This window comes from Aulostomus chinensis, chromosome 8 (genome assembly GCF_037954235.1).
Source record: "Aulostomus chinensis isolate RoL2024-O1b breed Wild chromosome 8, RoL_Achi_v1.0, whole genome shotgun sequence".
Taxonomy (NCBI): Eukaryota; Metazoa; Chordata; class Actinopteri; order Syngnathiformes; family Aulostomidae; genus Aulostomus; species Aulostomus chinensis.
In genome coordinates, this window is record NC_141327.1 from 10,466,736 (window position 1) to 10,485,532 (window position 18,797).

Sequence of the window (18,797 nt, forward strand, 5' to 3'; positions counted from 1 at the left end):
ATTTTGACACCTTCAACAGCCTTTTCTTAGCTTGTTTACACAGAAACAGACACAAATGCCAGTGTGTTAATACAGATAGTCTGTTAAAAGGGATGTTTAACAGCAGCATCGTTGTCCAGAGGGCCTTGGACCATTCCAGCTCTGTCTTTTACACAGACAGCAATTACGCACTGTGACTGCCTCCACTATCTGAGCCTTCTGTCCTCTCCTTTGTGTATTCTGTACATTTTTATGGCTCGATGTAATAGTGGTGAAATTTATATATGTTGAATAGACTGTGTAATAGCAATAACATGGCACTTGAGTCATTATCAACTTCTTCATGTTGAAAACACACATCCTTCCCATGATGAGCGGGCAGGATTACACTTACTTTAAGGTCAGTGATCATGGCAAGTAGTTCAACTGTCCCAGTGACACACAGATCAGAGGTGACCTCCAAAGACTTCCTCTGTGGGTGAAACTGGGGACACAATATAAACACACTGAGTGGCTGGAACACAGACGCTGACATTTCTGGCCCATGAGGCAGGACGACTTACCTTTGATACGAAGCACACAATTTCCTCCCCGACCTTATAGCTGCTCAGTTTTTCTTTAGCCGTTACTGATTTGAAATCTTTCTGGTCCAGTTTGCTGGGAAAAGAGGAGGACTTTTAACAAAATACAACACCCATCTCCCCACTGTGTTTATATTGATGTAATTACTGTGTTATTACCTGGGTATGAGCGTGAGCTCAGGAAACATGTATTTAAACTTGGGATGGGAGAAGGGCAAAAATCTACAGAAAGGAAGAGTTAAAATTGTCAATGTGACACACTGTTGAAAACAAATTGATAAAAGCAGGACTTTGACCACAACAGCAGGAACAAGAAGCATGGCCTTTACAAACAAGCAGTATTTACCTGTGACTGGTGGCCTCTCGTCCTCCAATGACCTTGGCGGTGATCATACTGCCCACTTTGACTGAGGACGTGGGGAAGGTCCCCGGACACACATCTGCAGCCTCCATTACCTCTGACACGTGGATGTTGCCTGTGCCTCCATCCTCCAGTGTGACCCGAATGCAGGTGGGCTTCACTGTCCGCACTTTTCCCTGCAGGATTTCACCGAATAGATGCCCATTGAAGCTTGCCTGCTTTTCAGACATTGTGCGCTGACGTTTTGGTGCAGTGCGTTGCCATGACACCAGGGGGAGCCCCTGCAGTTCCTGACAGCTGGACTCAATCACTTCAACAGCGAGGCACATCCCTGCCTTCAGCCTGTCTGACTCCGAAAGGAATGTCTCATTCAGGTGGTTGCTGGTCTGAATCACAGTCAGCTGTGCCGTGTCATCCAGCGAGATGACGGCAAAGTCTTTGTCGACATGCTGCAACGTCGCTGTGTACTTTGTCTCTTCAGTCAACTGTAAAAAAATAGGAATACTTTCATTTATACACAGCAAATAAGATCAATCACACTGCCACAAGTCTGGTAATATTCTATAAATCAACATGCTCTATGAATATCATGAACATAGCATTTTGGTTTGAATTAATCACATACACACAGTGTTGCTGTCATAAATACTATTCAAAAGCCAGTAGCCCACTACAAGTTACTCATTTATCGGTAACACTGAGCTATGTGCCTACCTGTTTCAGGAAATCAGTAAGCCCATTTTTAAAAAAATGGCGCGCACGCACACACACACACACACACTGCAAACATGGGCAGGCACGCTAAAAAAGGTTAATTTTTTTCCCTAACAATTTTAATTTAGAAAAAACCTCTATGCATACCCTCAATGTGTGAAAATGATGCCTGAAATGAAAGCTGCACATGTTAAATACTCACAGATTTCTTTTTCCCAAGCAGCTTGTGCAGGACGGACACATGGACAGAGGTCAACAGGACGTCAACATAGAGTACAACAGCAGTAACTTTTTGGCCTGAGGTCAAGTTAGTGCCTGGAAAAATAAAAAAATTAAAAAAACAGGCATCACATACAAAATCGAAGTATACACAAGAAAACGAAATTCAGAGTTTTTCCCAATGCAGCCTCTATTGATAAAAGGTGTGCAACATGTAGGGGTGTTAAATCTTGTAAATCAAATCTAGCTTGAGAGCATATAGAACAACAGTGTATTACGCGTTTCTACAGACTTAGAGTAAAATACAGAAAAACTTTCACAGTAGCTTAAAAAAAAATGCAAATATGCTGTCATTTTGTTTATTTCACCAAATCTTAATTACTATTCTTTGATGCGATCTTTATTTATTGCTTGTCATTTTAATCCCCTGGAGACAAACAAAAATGTTTTTCCAAACTTGCATTGGGTTATTTTTTTTATGACATGAAAGAAAATGAGTTTTTATAGCAACAAAATAAAAGTTATGCCATAAAAGCCTCTTTGGAAATATGAGTGAGCGGAGAAAAAAAAACAAAAAAACATCTTGGTTGCACAGGGAAACATTCTAAAACTTAAGATCTGGAGACCCTTGATTATTACCATAGAGTTTTATAAGAATTTGCTGATATTTGTGCTCAAATACTGACCCATAACATGGTGCTTCGTGGCTAGTATGGTAGCACCAACCAAATCATCAGACTTAAAAGTAGCACCACTGTCCTCAGCCGTGTCTACTGTCAGCTTCAGCTTCTGGCCAACTGTCAGAGCCGCCAGCTGCTGCCGAAGATCAACGTTGTCTGAGTAAAGATGGATGACAGGTCAAACACCAAACCACGTGGAAAAAAAAAAATCATATTTCATGTTTTTCATTCCAGGGACAAACCAACACACACCTCTCGTAGCGAACATTTCATTCACAACCCGTCTCTCCTGCAGACCGTTAATGAGTCTGGTCTGGGCGCCCCCTTCGGGGGCTATGACCTCAGACATTTTCAGAGTGACCAGGAATCGCTTCTTCTCTTCATCAAGGTTGGTCACCTTGGCAATCACTGTTTGGCCCAGTTGGAAGGCGACAGTTGCGTCAGTGATGAACCTGTTGGTCAAGGCCTTGGGTGTGGGGCGAGAGAGAGAGTGTCAGCAGGAAAGTACATACACTGTTTGCTGAATATCTTTAAGGAGAACAATAATGTTTGGGGGGGGGGGGTAATCATACATCTTCATCACACTTAACCAGGATATTTGTGGGAGTTTTTACGGGAAAAGTATAGGAACTGATCTGTGGGTGTATTCCTTTACTTTGAGGCATTTCCTTCCAAGACTCATCTTTCTTGAGGAGAATACTGCACACAGTTTTCTTTTGTGGGGTTGGACTAAAAAAAATAAATACCCCCCAACGGGGACAAGTTTTCCTCTTACAAGCCTTGCAAGGTGGTCCCTATTAGGCACCATCTCTCTCAGCTCAGGATCTTAATACGCCCTCTAGTGGTGCAATAGAGCACTACAACATTGCCTCAATACAACATGTCTCAGTGTTGTTATTTTGTTGATATTGAAAATCCAACCATCAGGATTTCTAAAGACCCAATTATAACAAATCAAACTGATATCTACCAAACGCATGACCCCACTCACCGACTTTGGAGCAAGACCAACGAGGCCGTACGGGAACTCTACAAAGACACCGTAGGACATGATATTCTTGATCCATCCAATCAGCTGCATTCCAATTGTGACCTCTGAGAAATCCTTGGCCCCCACTCCTTCCTCTAGTGACCACCTCACTGTTGGCTTCTTAGTGAGAATCTTAAAAATTGGAAAAGGTTGAGGAAAACACCCAACATACTCCTGTGTTTGGCTGTATGAATTCTCTTCCTTAAAAGAAACAATATAGAAGAGTGAATGACAGTAATGGTTGGAGTATTTTTTTTTTTTTTAAAGGATACAATGTCCTTTCGGTTCTTTAGGACGCAGATGAGGTTTGAGATGATGTCTCCCTCCTGCAGGCCCTCCCACAGCAGAGGGCAGTTTGACATGTGATCAGAGAGGTGCATGGTGGGTAGTATGGCACGGACCTCATCAGGAAGGATGGCCACCTCCAGACCATTCACTGACTTTTTTAGCACTCGGGCCTCCAGCTTCTACATCACATAAGCAGGGCAGAATTGGACAGTGAGAGCTTGAAACACTGAGTAGGAGGAAGGAAACTTCCTCTGAGGTCTTAACTTACCTTCCCCACCTCACAGTCAAATTGAGGCATCGGTGGTTGCTCAGTGCTCCCCTCCATTGCAGCCTTAAATGACAGCAACATCTTTTCCTTTTCTGGGTCACTCTGAAGAACCTTTGCCTTTAACACCTAGACCATAAACAACATTGGTAAACAAAGAGCAATAACGGCTGCAAAACATGAAACATCAAAAACCTTTTGCTCTCCTCACCTGACCAACATAGAAGACATCCTGGGGGCTGATGATCTGTTCCGAGCTGAGCTCACTGAGTGGCACTAGTCCCTTGACGTTGTTGTAGAACCGAACGATGCAGCCAAAGTCTTTGACACAGACAACGTAACCGTGGGACACACGTCCAGGACGAGCATCTGCGTAGTTGAGGAACAATGGCAAGGAGCTTTCCATGAGGGCTTTCTTCCTGGTAAGATAGAGCTTCTTATTGTCTGCGTCTACTGACAGCACCTGAGGACACGCAAAAACACACACACACAGGATTACAACACAACAGACTTTATGACATTTGAAAGTTGAAGACTTGGAGTCTCTAGTAGCCTGAACTTACCCGACATTGGACCTTCATGCCCTCTACGTACTTCTTCTCTGGGTTCTTCAAGATGATGTCGGACAGGTGGGTCCGAGGTACCAGCCCTTTAATGTGGGCAGACAAAGTCACCACCATCCCATGAGTCAACAGCACTGAGACTGTCCCCTGTATGAAAGAGGTGCATTTAAAAAAAAAATGTTAACAGACACCTGGATGATAAAGGAAAAGTTGAATTCAACAATAATTCAAGATTTTGTGTAAAGATTTAACCTGGTGTTTATTTACTGGTAAATATTTGCATTGATCGCTAATAAATATCGTGGATGCAATTATATATTATTACCTGTGCAGAATAACCCCAAAAGTTGTGGTAGGATTGTGATGAAATTTAGTAGAATGAGAGAACTGAGGTTAAGACACAATCAATGCAATTTTGGAATAAATCTGAACTCGGATCTGATGGCATCATGCTGTTTTGGCAGAGGCATTAGCGATGGGTATCATCACCTTTTTGGTGAGCTGGTCCATTTGGCTCAGCTCAGCAATGAGATCCAGCTCATCACATATTCCTTCATAAATAAATTTCGAACGTGCTCATCTTTTTTGGCTGTTTTGGAATCGTCTCTATATTGAACTGTGACCTAAACTTCTTTTTATTAGTACCTCCGGGCTACAACACCAACCAACCCCCCCCCCCCCCCCCCCCCCCCGCTAGCTGAGATCATAGTATTATCCAGTGGTATATTCATCACCATTTAAAAGAATATGAACTGAGCTGGAAGACAGAGCCGGCTCCCATCAGTCATTCAAAAAGCTCCAGCTCTATGAACCGCCTGGTTTGTGACCAATACATCACTTGGAGGTATACCCTCTATTTTGCATATGGATTTTGATTTTTTTTTTTAAATATAATTGTCAGAAACTGTGTGTCTTTATAATACAGTAGAAATGAAAATGTCTCCGAATCTTCGGGCTGATACAATAAGACTACCTCCAGTTCCACGGACATACCTCTACAACCTGGCCAGCCTTGAGATCATGATACCTGAAAAACCGCCTCTCAATCACACTCCTGGGGGGAAAAAAAGAAGACAATGCAAGGTTGCACTAAATCAAACTGGAATGTGGAGTTTCGCCATTACTCTGAGGTAAGACCAAAAAAAAAAAAGAAAAAAAAAGGAATAGCACGTACTTTCGCAGACTAACAAAATGAATTTGCTCCATGGGGCTGAAGTCCAGAATCCTGCAGGTGTGCTCAGGCTTAGCAAGCACTTTATTCTCATTAGATGGCTCCTGAGACTCCTTTAGGTGGTTCTTCTATCAAGAGAAGAACCAAATTCAGTTAAAAAGGAGGCACAGAGATCAATAATCCTTAACATATTGAAAAGGAAAACTCACGTGCACAAATGCTACAGTTTTGTTGGGTAGTTCCAACATGGCTCCAGACATGTGGTGCATTGCAGTTATCTTGCAGCCATTCACCACCTCACCAATACAGTTGCCATCACTTGGATGGATGATGGTGGCTGTGGGCTGAAGGAGGTAGCTACGCAGGCTCAGTCCTACCAGACGGGTGGAGGGCTCTACGTACAGCAGCCGAGCTTGAACCTGCACACATGACGAGTGTCAAACACAGCGTGGTTTCCATTCTAGTAATAGTGACTAATATTTAACACCGAGATTAGTTTCATAAAATAATGAGTAGGAGTGGGACTCTCACAAACTTCTGCAATAAGGTATTGATCATTTGCATTGGTGTTTCAATACAATATAATCACACAAAATATTGCAATATGATGCTGCCTTTTTTTTGCACCCAGTCCAAAATAAAGAGATTGACAGCGAATGTGAGATGCATCAAGTTACGAAGTGCCCAATAAACCTGGTGCCAGGTTGTCCATACCTCGCCCCCCCCAGCGTAGCTGGATGCCTGTTCTGGTTCCATGTGAAGAAAGTCCACCTGGCCAGTAAATGAGGACAGGAAGTCCAAGAGCAGACCATGTTTGGTCACCTGCACACAAATGCAACACACTTCAGCATTATTGCAAGGCCCTGTAGCTGACGCAGGGCACTATTATAGAAACTGTGCTGACTGAGTGGGAAAGACCAGGGTTTTGAGAACATACTTCTATGACTAACATTTTTTAACAGGACTGATGACCTGTCTTTACCTTCTTGATTGTAGCTTTGACCAGAAGACCAGGCAGAAGGTTAGTCAGGGTCCAACCCTGCTGGGGGTCACAGGCCTGACTCGCAGTTGGGGGGCTGACAGAGAGCCGGACCACTCGTCCACTGTTCTTTACTTCTTCTACTTGAGAAGTCAAATACTGACCCACTTTCAACTCTGGATGCACATGAAAATAGAAATAATTACATTAGGAGGTACAGAAACTTCACTACATGCCATCATTGTCATCATAAGACTGAAGGTGACAAAAAAAGTCCAGCAAAACACCTTTCAGCTTCAAAAAGAGGAGGATGAAACTAACAAGGTCATTTACCAGAACAGGAAAAGAGATCCAGTTTATTTTTGCATACCTTCTGGCTTGTTGTGACCATCTTTGACTGCTTTCTTGGGCAGGAAAGCTTTGGTTCCATTGATGCCAATGTCAACTATGTAGCCATGATCCTCAACACTTTCCACACTCCCACTCAGGATCTGAGTCAACAAACAGCAACAAGATTTCAGATATTTTTCACTGATTAATCTTTAAACTGACCAAAAATGACCTCTCGGGTAACAGACTTGCCATTCCAGAGGTAAGAGAGCTCGAGGTGAGAGCCTTGTTGACCAGCTTGGGATTGATTGACAGCTGGATGCTGACTGAGCCTCCTTTAGCGACATCCAGTTTAGCAACCACACACCTCAGCAGCATGCCGGGGTGGAAGAGGTGTGGCAGAGAGCAAAGATCCTGTCAAGTACAAAGGATCCATGTTTCAGATTAATCAGTCCAGCTTAACATATCTAGCATCTCTCACACAAATATCATGAAAGTCAAAGTGATTCACGAGCAAAGAAGAGAATGGAAACAATAATGGACACTAAACAACGAAAGATAAAATACCGTCAATATATAAATCAAAAAAAGACAATATAAAATATCAAAATGTAAATAGCAAGAAGTAGAAAATGAAAGTCAAGCACTTTTAAAGCTAAAGAAGTGCTGAAGAGGATAAAAAAAATGATCAACAAAAGAATTAATTACATCTTTTGAATTACTTCATTGAAATTAATTGTATTTATCAACTTTGGCCAAGTATTTAAAATATTACAATTGAAATATAATTTGGTAAATGTGTGAGAAAGAAAATAGGATGAGAGTTGGACACTGCTTTATTTTCCGTCACTCTGAACATGTTTCACTGCCAGCCGTGACAAATATGACCACCAGAGCATCCAGGGCCACGTATCTAAAGTCAGTAACAACGTCTGCTTCCATTGATGTTGGACAAACTCTTAAGTGTGTTCAATGATGCATGGAGGCTTCTTTATCTTCTTTTAATTTCGAGAAGACTAGACAAAGCCAAAGCGTGTTGCTGCCCTTCACTGATAACCTGGATCATTCCATTTGCAGGGTAAATCCACACATGGGGTTCAAGGCAGCGATACACTGCGTAAACATTTTTAGTGCGCTATTTTTCTTTAATTATTTACCAAAATGAATACCAAACGAACCTTATTGTTAATCATACATAATTATTTGATATTACGAAGTGTGTTGAGATGATGACAGGGTCAATAAACTACCAGATTCCAGAAATCCAATAAAGAGAAATTATAAGAGACTATGTTTTTGTTGCTGATCCTTCAAAAATGGGAGGGAGGGTAGACTGAAGCTTCCTGCTTCCCATCAGCTACTTCAGGGGCCTACCTCTGTGTCATCCGAGTCCAGCTGGTCACTGAGCAGCTTGGTGTAGGAGTCACTGATGTTTTTGATGCTGAGGAAGCCTTGCAGACCACATGGCAAACCTACAGTCACCTCAAAGTCTGTTACCTCCTTCACACAGCCCAGCATCAGCATGCCTTCCTTCACATTCTGAAGATCCACAAACACACACAGAACTTGTAAACATGTGCTACTTGACTTGACTCAGCGCTATTCTATAGTGGTTCTTGGCAAATAGTTTACCTTGTAGTGTAGAATTTCCACACACTTGGTTGCTGCATTGAGGGTCAGGCCATCTTTCTCTTTGCCAGTCTTTTGCTTCTTGAGTTTTTTGCCATCATCTTTGACTGCCCCTTTCCTTTTCTTTGTTTCTGCTGGTTCATTTACCTGCAACAGAAAAACAAAATTATGAAAGACATTTAACCGATACTTTAAAGAATGAGACAAAACAAATTTAACCTCACAATGCAAGTAAGGAGACTAAAAACAGCTATTAAGTAAAGAAGCACAATTTTTTCTGTTTTTTGGTTTGTGGCCTATCCAACAGAGAAAACAGTTGAACTTTACCTGGAAGAGGTTGTCCACCTCAGACCGCTGTACCACTATTCTACTCTCAGTGGTCTTCTTGGCTGTCCCACCTCGAGGGAAGTCTTCCTCTATTGACGCCATATTTTGCTACAGATGTCTACCAAAACCAAAGTCACAACAATTAATGAGCAAACAAATTACAAATTTAAACCAGGTGATTAACATAGTTAGATGTTGTGTGACGGTCACACTTAGCGGTCTGAATTACTTTAAGCTTGCAGAAAACATAAAATTAATTATCGATTTAATTTTCAGGGACTTTTACGTGTGAGAAACAGTGATTACTGAGGTTGTGATTGACAAGCGTATGCTTTTAGTGTAGAACAATTATAGTAAATCTGACTCAGATGCATTACAGTCCTTTACAGTATCGCTCAACTTAACTTTCTGGAACGTAAACTAGCATTATCTAAACTCTTCAGAATGTTATTAAAACACGACATCTATTTCAACAATCGAGAAATAACATTTTCAAAACATTGTGGTTCAACCTTATAAATAAAAATATTTCCTTACAGTTTCCAACATGAAAATCTCCGGTTTATGGATTTAAACTCACGTTGTTCAGCACGCCATGTTCGCAACCCGGAAGAAAAACCCCTAGGGGCGTATATAATTTGTCAAATGACACCCAATTGAAATGATAGACATTCCTCTTGGCCAATCCAATCACTAGTTGCTGATAGTAAAGTTGAGTGACATTATGTTGGGCCAATAGTAACACGACTGCTGATAGGCGGGATTTCCTTCGATGTTTTTATTTCCTCGTCGACACTTGCACACGGCCTCTTGTCAAGGACATTTTTCTCGTTCTGTTTGCATTTGTAGTTGAGTTGGCTAAGGTAAGACAGGAATACGTTGAGAAACAAGTTTGGCTGTCGGGTTGTATTTATTATCCCCGAATTTAATCTTGGACGAAGTGGCTACAACAAGCTTACCCTTTGCCTTGGCTATATTAGCTTAGCAATGTAAACTAATTCTGCTGTTGCTAACAAGTATGTCAGACTGCGTCAATTAAAGGCAGTTGCAGCGGGGTTTTGCATGAATTCATTTGAAACTCGGAAACATTTAATTGGTGTGCAACCGAAACTTTTTTTTTCTTTGACGTAGCAGTCTTAATGCAAGACATGTCGTGTTAGCCAGTATCAAAGTCACCGTCAATTATGTAGTATAACATTATCAAAAGTGGTGGATATATTGTTTGACAGGATGTGTAACAACCTAGTCGCTCTAACTGTTTGAAGAGACGTTCATCTGACAGGGTGGTGGGAAATGTATTGACACATACCTATAGTACAGTATCCAGTTATTCTGTTGCATTGTGGATTTTCTGCTTAAAAATCGTGTTACGTGAGCAATGTGTTAAGGGTTATAAAGTTGAAGATTTCGTCTTGGTTGTGATGCGGCAAGAATATCATGAACATGGATTGAATTGACGTTTTTTCTCTACTAAGTAGACTTCGATGATGTAAATTGTACAACATGGCCATTCATTCTGACAACTACTCTATATTAATTTTCTTTTCTGTTTTGGTAGGACACCATTTGGTAGGATACCATCATGGGAGGTCACGATTCTGGTTCCACCGCTCAGTTCAACTGGTTTACGAAGCACTTCAATTCGGTCACGATTACAGGGAGAAAGAATGTGAGTTGAGAAGTTTTGTACATTGGTGGGTTTTTATAATTCCACTACTTCTCCATTCATGTAGTTTTCTTGACTTTTTTTCCCATTTCAACAGTGCGTTCTGGCCACCTATGCAACCATATTTGGACTTGTTCTCTACTACAAATATGGCAAGAAAAAGCCTGCTGTCACAGAAAATTGAAGTAAGTATACTTTAACCTCTCTCTCCTATCAATAAATGGAAGACAAGTGATCCCTATATTCATAACATTAAAGACTCTACTCATCTCTTCACAGATGTTCATTTGGACGGACCATTTCTCGTAGCTAGGAGGGGAGGAAGCAGCTGGATGTGCTTGTATAATAACTTTGGTTTAATGATGTTAATAACAATAAACATTTAACCCAAAACATAGAAATCACTTTTATTTACAGTGTACACCAATATAAAAAGGCTATGGTACAGACATGTTAGCCACATGTTGAGCTAAGCTGTTCTCATGGCAGTGATTTCTTTTTTTCTTTTTTATAAAAAAGGTCCTCAATCAAAAATGGGTTTTCCCTTTCAATCAAAGGGATGTCTACAAAACCACAATATGACAGAGGCCCGGGGTAGGAGTTGGCTAACTAATACTTTTTCACAGCTAAATGACCACCCAGAGTTATAATGTAGACTCGAATTCGTCACACTTCCCAAAGTCCTCTTCAGTCACTTATGGAGGGAGCAATTAAGGTTTACATATTCACGTTTCCGTAGATTATTTGCTCCTAGTTGTCATGGATTGTAGGCCCCGGCAGCCAGCAGCAGGTTCCTACGTGTGAAGTGAAGGTGGATGACAGGTGTGGATTTGGTCATGTATGTGCCTAGCAGCAGCTCCTGGGAGTTGTCTTGTAGATGGATGTGTCCTGTAGCGGCTGTGAAGTCATCGGTCTCTAAATCGTCGAATGCTTTCATTGCGTCCCAGAGGCGAACAGTGTTATCCATAGAGCCTGGAGAACAAAAGATGCGTTCAGTATAGTGAAACATGGGCCTTATAGCTGTAACCTCACAATGTATGGTAATGAGTTGAAATGTGAGATATGACAGCGCTGTGGAGTAACTCACAGAGACAAATGCATTCTCATTGATCGTTATCAAACACCCACCAGAGGCCAGAATCTCTCCATCTCTGCTGAACTTCAGAGAGTAGATGGTGTCTGTGTGGCCTTTGAGCTCTCCCACCATGAGTCCATGACCGATGTCCCACAGGAGAACTCTGCCATCTGTGGCTCCTGAAGCCAAGAACTTCCCATTGGGAGAGAAAGCCAGTGCATGGATGGGACCCTGGAGGATCAAGTCAGTAGATGACTAGATAGTTGACTTCAGTTTGGTTTGTTCATATTCAGCAAATAGATAAATGCAGCATCCAAAATCATTAATTCCTCCAATTCTCACTATGTATGAGTTTCGTCTGCAAAATGTTAACACTCAAACAAGTCTCTCCATGCTGTGAATTATATCACGCTGGTCACACAACACCCCGATCAGTATCTGCTGGTGGTGCATTCATGGATTAACTTAAAAACAAAAATACACAAGTGTCCTGCATTTTGTGATCCAAAAACAGACTGCTGTGTACACAGGACAAAAGCAACTGCCCATTGCCCCCTGCTTTTGGAACATGTGCTCCAGATGAGCTAGAAGAAACTGTGCCCCATCACGTCATTCATTCATTCGAAGATATTTGAACTGTTGAACATGGATGTACAAATGCATTTAAATGTGTTACTAGCATCATTTTTCTTTATACACCAATTCTTTGGCATTTCCAGGGTCACAGGTCATAATAGCGGGTCAGTTTTATCATCAATGGTTAAGTATCTGCGTGACATTGTGTAAAAATCAACCTCATTCTTTTACAAAATTAATCTGTTAATTTAAAGTTTTAGTTTATAAATGATAAATTGGTTTAGATGACAGTTGTGGCCATTGCTTGCTCCATATTCACAAACCTCTCCAACTGCAACTCCCAATTCGCAGCTCTTTTATAGCTGGTTCTGGCTCTTCTTAGTTCCACTTACAAAAAGAATCCAATTCTTTTCTAAAACTCTACTTCATGTTACTGCTGAGCCCTGGTTGCCAGAGCTAATTGCAGCTGAACGAATCAATGATCTGATTTCCACTAGAGGCTCCCAAGGTGTGTGTCAGGGATGTCGCAGCAGCAGCTCAGCACGCCACTCCACTGAGCATATGCGACAAAACACTGGCTGGTAACCACCTTGTTTCTTACTATTGATCTTTGGCTACTCCTGATTGGACGTGTCCATCAAGAAAACGGCAGAAGAATCATCGAGCGCATCTGATTGGTCAACAGACTGGAAGTTGCTATGTTGAATAATTTATTAGGCCCAATGATTGTTTTACTTAAACTGTCGAAACACTGCCAGCAATTATTAGTAGTTGCATTAATAACAAATTACAGTTACTGCACAATACATCATGCTCTTAATTGCCTAATAACATAGTAATATTATCCTTATCCTCAATTGCATATTGTTTTCAGGAGAAAAAGTGATGTTTGGGACCTCTGGATCTTGTTAAAGAATTTTTTTTTTGGCTAAGTGGTTCTTTACTAGGGTAGGGTTGAGTGTCACTGCTCTGATGTATAGAGCCTGATGGGAAGACAGCAGCTCTTGTCTGACCTTGTGACCAGTGAAGATGCGAACGCAGTGCCCAGTCAGGACGTCCCATAGTCGGATGGCGCGATCAGATGATCCTGTGGCCACATAATTGGAGTTTGGGTGGAAACGGGTACAAGTGATGTCAGCTAGGTGACCGGCGAACATCCGTAGAGGTTGGTAGTGATCCGTTGCCCACAGACTGATGGAGGAAGTAGAACAAACGTCAGGTTAAATCAACCGCAAAAGAAGCTGCTGTGTATCTACATAAAATAAATAAAATATTGTTCAGTGCATCTGCTAACATTACATGGATGGCTTACATGGTCGACCACACACACTGACCTCCTGGGGTTTGTTTGTGTTTAACTTGTAACTATAAAACAATTTAAACTGACTAAAAAAATTGGCACTTAGTTTGTTCCTGTACTCCCTGCGATTGCTTACCGGGCAACTCGGTCATGTCCTCCGGAAATAAAATAGTACCCATGGGGGGAGAACTGGGTGTCCCATACAGGGTAGTTGTGGCCTTTGTAGCCCACGAGGCATGTAAATGTTTGGAGACTCCACAGCCTCACTGTGCCATCTTCAGAACTGGACAACAAGTAGTTTCTAAAAGGCAAAATACAGACCTTGGCAGTTAATATAGACAAAACATCAGTAACTGTCACAAAAAATCTGATTTGAATAAACTAATCCTGATCCGAAATTCAGCATTTATGCATGTATAATGTGTAACCTCCCAGTCACAAACAGTTAGGAAGGACTTTATACAGAAGTACATCCTGCAGTTCACTGATAATGATGTGCATCTTCTCATTCTGTGTGGAAGTGGCTTTTTAAAGATATCAGAGATATGTAGGTAAGGTGACATGCAAGGATGAGTGCAGCCGTTGTACCTGTCGGGGCTGAAGCTTATACCGTACACTGGACCGCTGTGTCCATAGAGGATCTTCGACTCACTGGCCGTCTTTTCATCCATGATCCTCTCCAGCACATCGTCAGACTCTTTGTCAATCAGATTCAAATCTTGAGTGAAAGAAGAAGAGAAAGATGTTCATTATCTTGAAAATTGGCATGCCTGCACTTCTTTTTTAGATGAGAAAAATAAAAATGACAGGCATTAATGAAGGTACTCCATATTTGGCTGAGGTGAGGCGCTGCGTCTGGTTAGATACTGCTAGAGGTATGACACAAAAATTATTCAGTGGTCATGTGGCCATTATTAATTTTGTCAAACAGCCAGTACTTTGATTTGTCTGATAATTCCAGAAATGGCCTGGACTCTTTATTCATCATGGGTTCAGTTACACCCTGATCTACAGAGCTGGCTGGGTGACACTGATTTAATGTCCAGCCTAAGTTATTTGGACAATTGCACTCTCTGATTCAGCTCCTCCAGGTGATGTAAAGGTACGTTCATGTTTGATTCAACTACTACACCTGCAGCAGACTTGACTTTGCGGAGTTTCTTCGGCGTGACACTCCACACTCGAACAGTGGAGTCAGCAAAACCTCCTGCAATCAGGCTGGAGTCGTCCGTGAAGTCCACCGCAGTCAGACCCTGCAGGTAAGAAGGTCACAATAAGCACTTACGTACCTGAGCAGGTAACTCAACTCAGTTCACATACAGCAGGAAAGAGTTTGTATCCAAGCGTTTCTCCTGAGTTGCATTTTCCACCACATAAACTGTCCTGGACATCATTTTAAAATATTTCTAATGTTTTGCTTAGAACCATGCTTGTGGTTTCAAGCAGGGTGCCAGTTATGATGGAACAAGGGGGAGCTATGGCTCCCCTCGTGGTGACATGAGCTCCCCTGGAAACAGTTTTGTGGTGGTGGTGAATTTTCTCTTTATGATAGGCCTGTGTCTGTCCTGTTGTAGGTGATTGATGCAATGACCAGCAAGGCAGCGTTAGTAAGAGGTCTATTAATCCAGGCATACGACTGTGTGCAATACTATTGTATAGGGTGTGCACAAGTGGTTCAAACTACCCACTAAAGCTCCCTGATTCTGATTCCAAAATTTCCGGGGGGGGGGGGGGGGGGCCTCCCTCCCCCCAGATATTATGATATAACTGGCATTGCACACTGATTTCAAGTCATCTTCCATCCATTGCTCTCTCCATCCATCACAGAAACAACATACAATTAAAGGATGGCTGACAAAAACTAAGGACGATCTGCATTTTAGTTCTGATACAAATACCTGAGCTTAGGGTAGCATCAGACTGTTACTAATATATTTTAAAAAAATTAAACATTTACTGATACTGATAACGTGTTCATGAACTCAGCAGGATACTGTAAGAGAGGGGGAGAGGTTGTGACTATGAGGCGTGACCTGGTAGGCGTTGAGAAAAGAGTAGAAGCAGATGGACGGGAGGTTGTCCGGTCCCAGCCGGATCCTCTTCGTGGCCTCTTTCATGTACATGATCTTGTCCAGCTTGTCTGAGTCCTTCAGTTCTGGAAGAGGGATCCTGAGCAACAGATCACTTCCATCAGTCACTGGCAAGTACATTCAAAACAGATTATTTGAGGAAAAAATAACTTCTGAGGAAAATACCAGGTGTTCAGAACCTAATAAAGAGGGAGGTGTGATCATGTCTTGGGGGGTTCAACATCTGTGTGCTCATGTGCTGAGAAGCTAAAGCTGAAGCCACACAGGACTGTTGTATGATTAATCCATACCTATTCTGTGAAGGTGCATTGGGATCCTGCTTTTTGCTCTTGGAGCCCATGCTGTCCTTCTTTGGTTTCTTCTTCTTGGGTTTACCTTCCTCATTCTCTGCTTCCTCATCCTCATCATCAAGGGGCAGTTCTATTTCTGGCTCTTTCAGCAATCCGTAGTAAACCTAGGACAAGGTAAATGTCAGTGAAACCATTCAGCAGGGCTGTCTGTCCCCAAGACATAAATCATTTGAGGGTGAAGTCTGTGTGAGTGTGTGTACATGTTCGTGTGAGCGAGAGCAGGAGCGAGGCTCGCTAGGGTATCGATGCCAACCTTGGCTTTATTTGCCTCTCTCTTGGCCTCTCCTGCCAGGCTGCCAGACATGGCGTCAATCTGGCTCTTGCTCCGCGGCATGCCATCGAAGATGTCAATGTAGAGGTGCTCCTGGATGATATTCCAGATCTGGTTGTTTTGGCGCTCTTGTAGGTGCCTCTTCAGCAGCTGGTAAGAGTCACGGGAGATGCGCAGGACAAACTTACTGGTGCGGAAGTCTAAAAGTGTCTCATTGCCTTTCATGTGCTCCTTCTTTGTCAGGCTCGATAAAACATGCAGGTCGTCTTTATAATACCCCTCTTGATCCCCACTGAACCTGAGACAGAGAGAAACCAAGATTAAAATCTTGCAGTGTTTGTCATGGAGGAACCATTTATGCTTCAGAAAGCTCACTTTTCGAAGAAGGCCTTGGCTTCGTTTTCATGGTTGTTGTACACCAGTTCCAGATACATGTGGACAAACAGTGGGTAGAAGACCTGGGACAGCTCCGCTCTGTGACAGTCCAGAACAGTTTCAATGAACTTTTTCAAGCTGCTGTAGTAAACCTCATACAGAGCTGGGTCTCCCTGCTGGCTGTAGGCTGACAGAACCACACTCACGTCAGGCTGGTCCTCTCCAGGCACTGCAGAAACACACAAGCATCCGATATCAGCACACAAATAACCATCATAACAATACCATATCAAACAGATCTGTTTTTGTTCCCTAATGAGGAACTGATCTTATTAAAAACTGCTTCAGAAAGCTAATACATTATTATCATGCTTCCGATTAGTACGTCAAAAGATGACTAACCTCTTTGACTAGAGCAAATGAAATTCATTCAAAAGCACATATGGCTTATAACATCCATAGTATGTACTTACGAAAATGTCATCACTGCATTCCTAAAGCCTAATAAAATTAGTAAATAAAAAGGCCTGGATAGTCTTCAATCAGGAGCAATTCAGGGCTCAGTATTTTGCTCAAGGATACTTGGACCTGGTCACCGGGGGAAGAGAGGATCGAATCAGCGACCCTAGAGTTGCTGGACGGCCACTCCACCCCTGAGCCATGCAGCCCCCTTTGATATTTCATTTTGTCCATATCATCAAGCCCAAACAGATATTAACCGATGGTCTCAATGACTCAAAAGGGCAATCGACATAAGTTAAAAGAAGAAGAAGCAGTAGCTTGTAATACAATAGACAACTGTATAGCATTCAACAGCCATTCTCCAACTTGGTCCATGGGTTATAAACATTTTTTTAAGTAGAAACGGTGCGAGATAAAACTGAAGGGAAGCTATGTCTAACTTGTTGATCGTGTGCTATTACGAGCAAAAAGTAGGGTTTACTTCGCAACAGAGTTTGAACACAGGAGAACATGAGCAGACCGGCTGGTTATCCGACCTTTTACTGGCGCCTGGGCTCCAGCGGAGGATGAGACTGTCACCCGGCTGAGGAGAGAGTTTGCATCCCCGCCTCCTGAGTCCACATTTCCCGTGGCACTTCCCGAACCAGCTCCGGAGGATTCAGCCCCCTTCGGTTCCAGTGAATCCTCCGGTAATCCCGCTTCACGACGCAAAATTTCGACGGACTCCGTCAATTTGTTCTTTTTGAGGAACTGCAGGACTGCAAGCAGCGTCTGCTGCTCTTCCGAGGCTCCCGCTGCCGGTTTGTTGCTTTCAACCGGAGCGCTGGACCCGGGGGACGTAGAGAGCGCCCTTCCGTCACTCGCGTTGTTATTTCCAAAGCCATCGTTCGGTGGTTCTTTTTTTATTTCTTTTACTTCGGACGCGTCAGCCATACCACCTTGTACGGCCGCCATTTTAGAAATGAATTGCGCATGTGCGGGGTTGAAAAAAGGAAAACGCTCGGTGCTTAAAATCAGGCGAATTGATTGGTGTTTACTGGTACAACGTCACAAAGAAGTCCCGCCCCCTTTAGCGATGAGACGTCTCTGTTTTGATGCATTTGACAACCAAATGTTAACGTTAAACTCTCTCTCTCTTTTTGGGCTTGACGCTCACTTTATCCTACTGTTTGACATCATTACTACATTGTATCAGATAAAGGGAACTGATATTTTGGCACCCAGTGGTGTATTTGTCATCTTGTTTAGCCTTTTGCAGTCCCTAGGGAGAATGAGTTGAGATAGATGGATAGATAGATAGATAGATAGATAGATAGATAGATAGATAGATAGATAGATAGAGATTGGATTTTACTAATCCCTTGGGGAAGTCCCTCAGTAAAATTAGGTTTCCAGTAAACTGTATAGCACTGTATACACAAGACAGTAGGCAAGCACTCAGAATTTATTTATTTAATACAAATTTCCATCTATCCATCCATCTATTTTCTATAAAACTTATCTGTTAAGGAACGTG

General features: G+C 42.3%; 3 protein-coding genes across 6 annotated transcripts in view; 1 reads left to right on the top strand and 2 right to left on the bottom strand.

Annotated features, from left to right (window-relative positions):
• pdcd11 (programmed cell death 11) overlaps positions 1-18,797 on the bottom strand; it is a 105,702-nt gene that overhangs the window by 6,570 nt on the left and 80,335 nt on the right. For 2 of the 4 annotated variants that reach the window (XM_086210830.1, XM_086210833.1), the window contains exons 1-23: positions 9,654-9,729; positions 9,117-9,234; positions 8,793-8,936; positions 8,535-8,699; positions 7,413-7,574; positions 7,201-7,321; positions 6,834-7,006; positions 6,566-6,673; positions 6,061-6,270; positions 5,855-5,979; positions 5,674-5,734; positions 4,681-4,827; positions 4,329-4,580; positions 4,121-4,246; positions 3,837-4,031; positions 3,526-3,696; positions 2,787-3,000; positions 2,541-2,690; positions 1,838-1,950; positions 907-1,406; positions 720-782; positions 543-636; positions 374-463 (exon numbers count right to left, since the gene is read on the bottom strand). In XM_086210830.1, the coding sequence (XP_086066956.1) occupies positions 374-463; positions 543-636; positions 720-782; positions 907-1,406; positions 1,838-1,950; positions 2,541-2,690; positions 2,787-3,000; positions 3,526-3,696; positions 3,837-4,031; positions 4,121-4,246; positions 4,329-4,580; positions 4,681-4,827; positions 5,674-5,734; positions 5,855-5,979; positions 6,061-6,270; positions 6,566-6,673; positions 6,834-7,006; positions 7,201-7,321; positions 7,413-7,574; positions 8,535-8,699; positions 8,793-8,936; positions 9,117-9,218 (3,486 nt within the window). In that variant the 5' untranslated portion in view covers positions 9,219-9,234; positions 9,654-9,729. Of the gene's footprint in view, positions 1-373; positions 464-542; positions 637-719; positions 783-906; positions 1,407-1,837; positions 1,951-2,540; positions 2,691-2,786; positions 3,001-3,525; positions 3,697-3,836; positions 4,032-4,120; positions 4,247-4,328; positions 4,581-4,680; positions 4,828-5,673; positions 5,735-5,854; positions 5,980-6,060; positions 6,271-6,565; positions 6,674-6,833; positions 7,007-7,200; positions 7,322-7,412; positions 7,575-8,534; positions 8,700-8,792; positions 8,937-9,116; positions 9,235-9,653; positions 9,737-18,797 lie in introns of those variants that run through there. The other 2 variants (XM_086210831.1, XM_086210832.1) reach the window with 2 other exon arrangements.
• Positions 9,814-11,175, top strand: atp5mk (ATP synthase membrane subunit k). Its single transcript, XM_086210838.1, has 4 exons — positions 9,814-9,979; positions 10,675-10,785; positions 10,880-10,967; positions 11,062-11,175. The coding sequence occupies exons 2-3, from the start codon at positions 10,699-10,701 to the stop codon at positions 10,964-10,966; spliced, it is 174 nt and encodes a 57-aa protein (XP_086066964.1). The 5' UTR covers positions 9,814-9,979; positions 10,675-10,698; the 3' UTR covers position 10,967; positions 11,062-11,175.
• Positions 11,135-18,260, bottom strand: taf5 (TAF5 RNA polymerase II, TATA box binding protein (TBP)-associated factor). Its single transcript, XM_086210836.1, has 11 exons — positions 17,818-18,260; positions 16,820-17,048; positions 16,427-16,742; positions 16,114-16,277; positions 15,767-15,902; positions 14,866-14,986; positions 14,322-14,451; positions 13,870-14,034; positions 13,447-13,624; positions 11,911-12,088; positions 11,135-11,754 (listed from the first exon to the last, which is right to left on the bottom strand). The coding sequence occupies exons 1-11, from the start codon at positions 18,233-18,235 to the stop codon at positions 11,540-11,542; spliced, it is 2,250 nt and encodes a 749-aa protein (XP_086066962.1). The 5' UTR covers positions 18,236-18,260; the 3' UTR covers positions 11,135-11,539.

Coding starts and splice junctions, on each gene's coding strand:
- atp5mk (XM_086210838.1), top strand. CDS start 10,699: ATGGGAGGTCACGATTCTGGTTCCACCGCTCAGTTCAACTGGTTTACG. Junction 10,786..10,879: donor CGATTACAGGGAGAAAGAAT/GTGAGTTGAGAA, acceptor CCATTTCAACAG/TGCGTTCTGGCCACCTATGC.
- taf5 (XM_086210836.1), bottom strand. CDS start 18,235: ATGGCGGCCGTACAAGGTGGTATGGCTGACGCGTCCGAAGTAAAAGAA. Junction 14,452..14,865: donor CAAAGTCAAGTCTGCTGCAG/GTGTAGTAGTTG, acceptor CTTTCACTCAAG/ATTTGAATCTGATTGACAAA. Junction 12,089..13,446: donor GCATCTTCACTGGTCACAAG/GTCAGACAAGAG, acceptor TTGATCCTCCAG/GGTCCCATCCATGCACTGGC.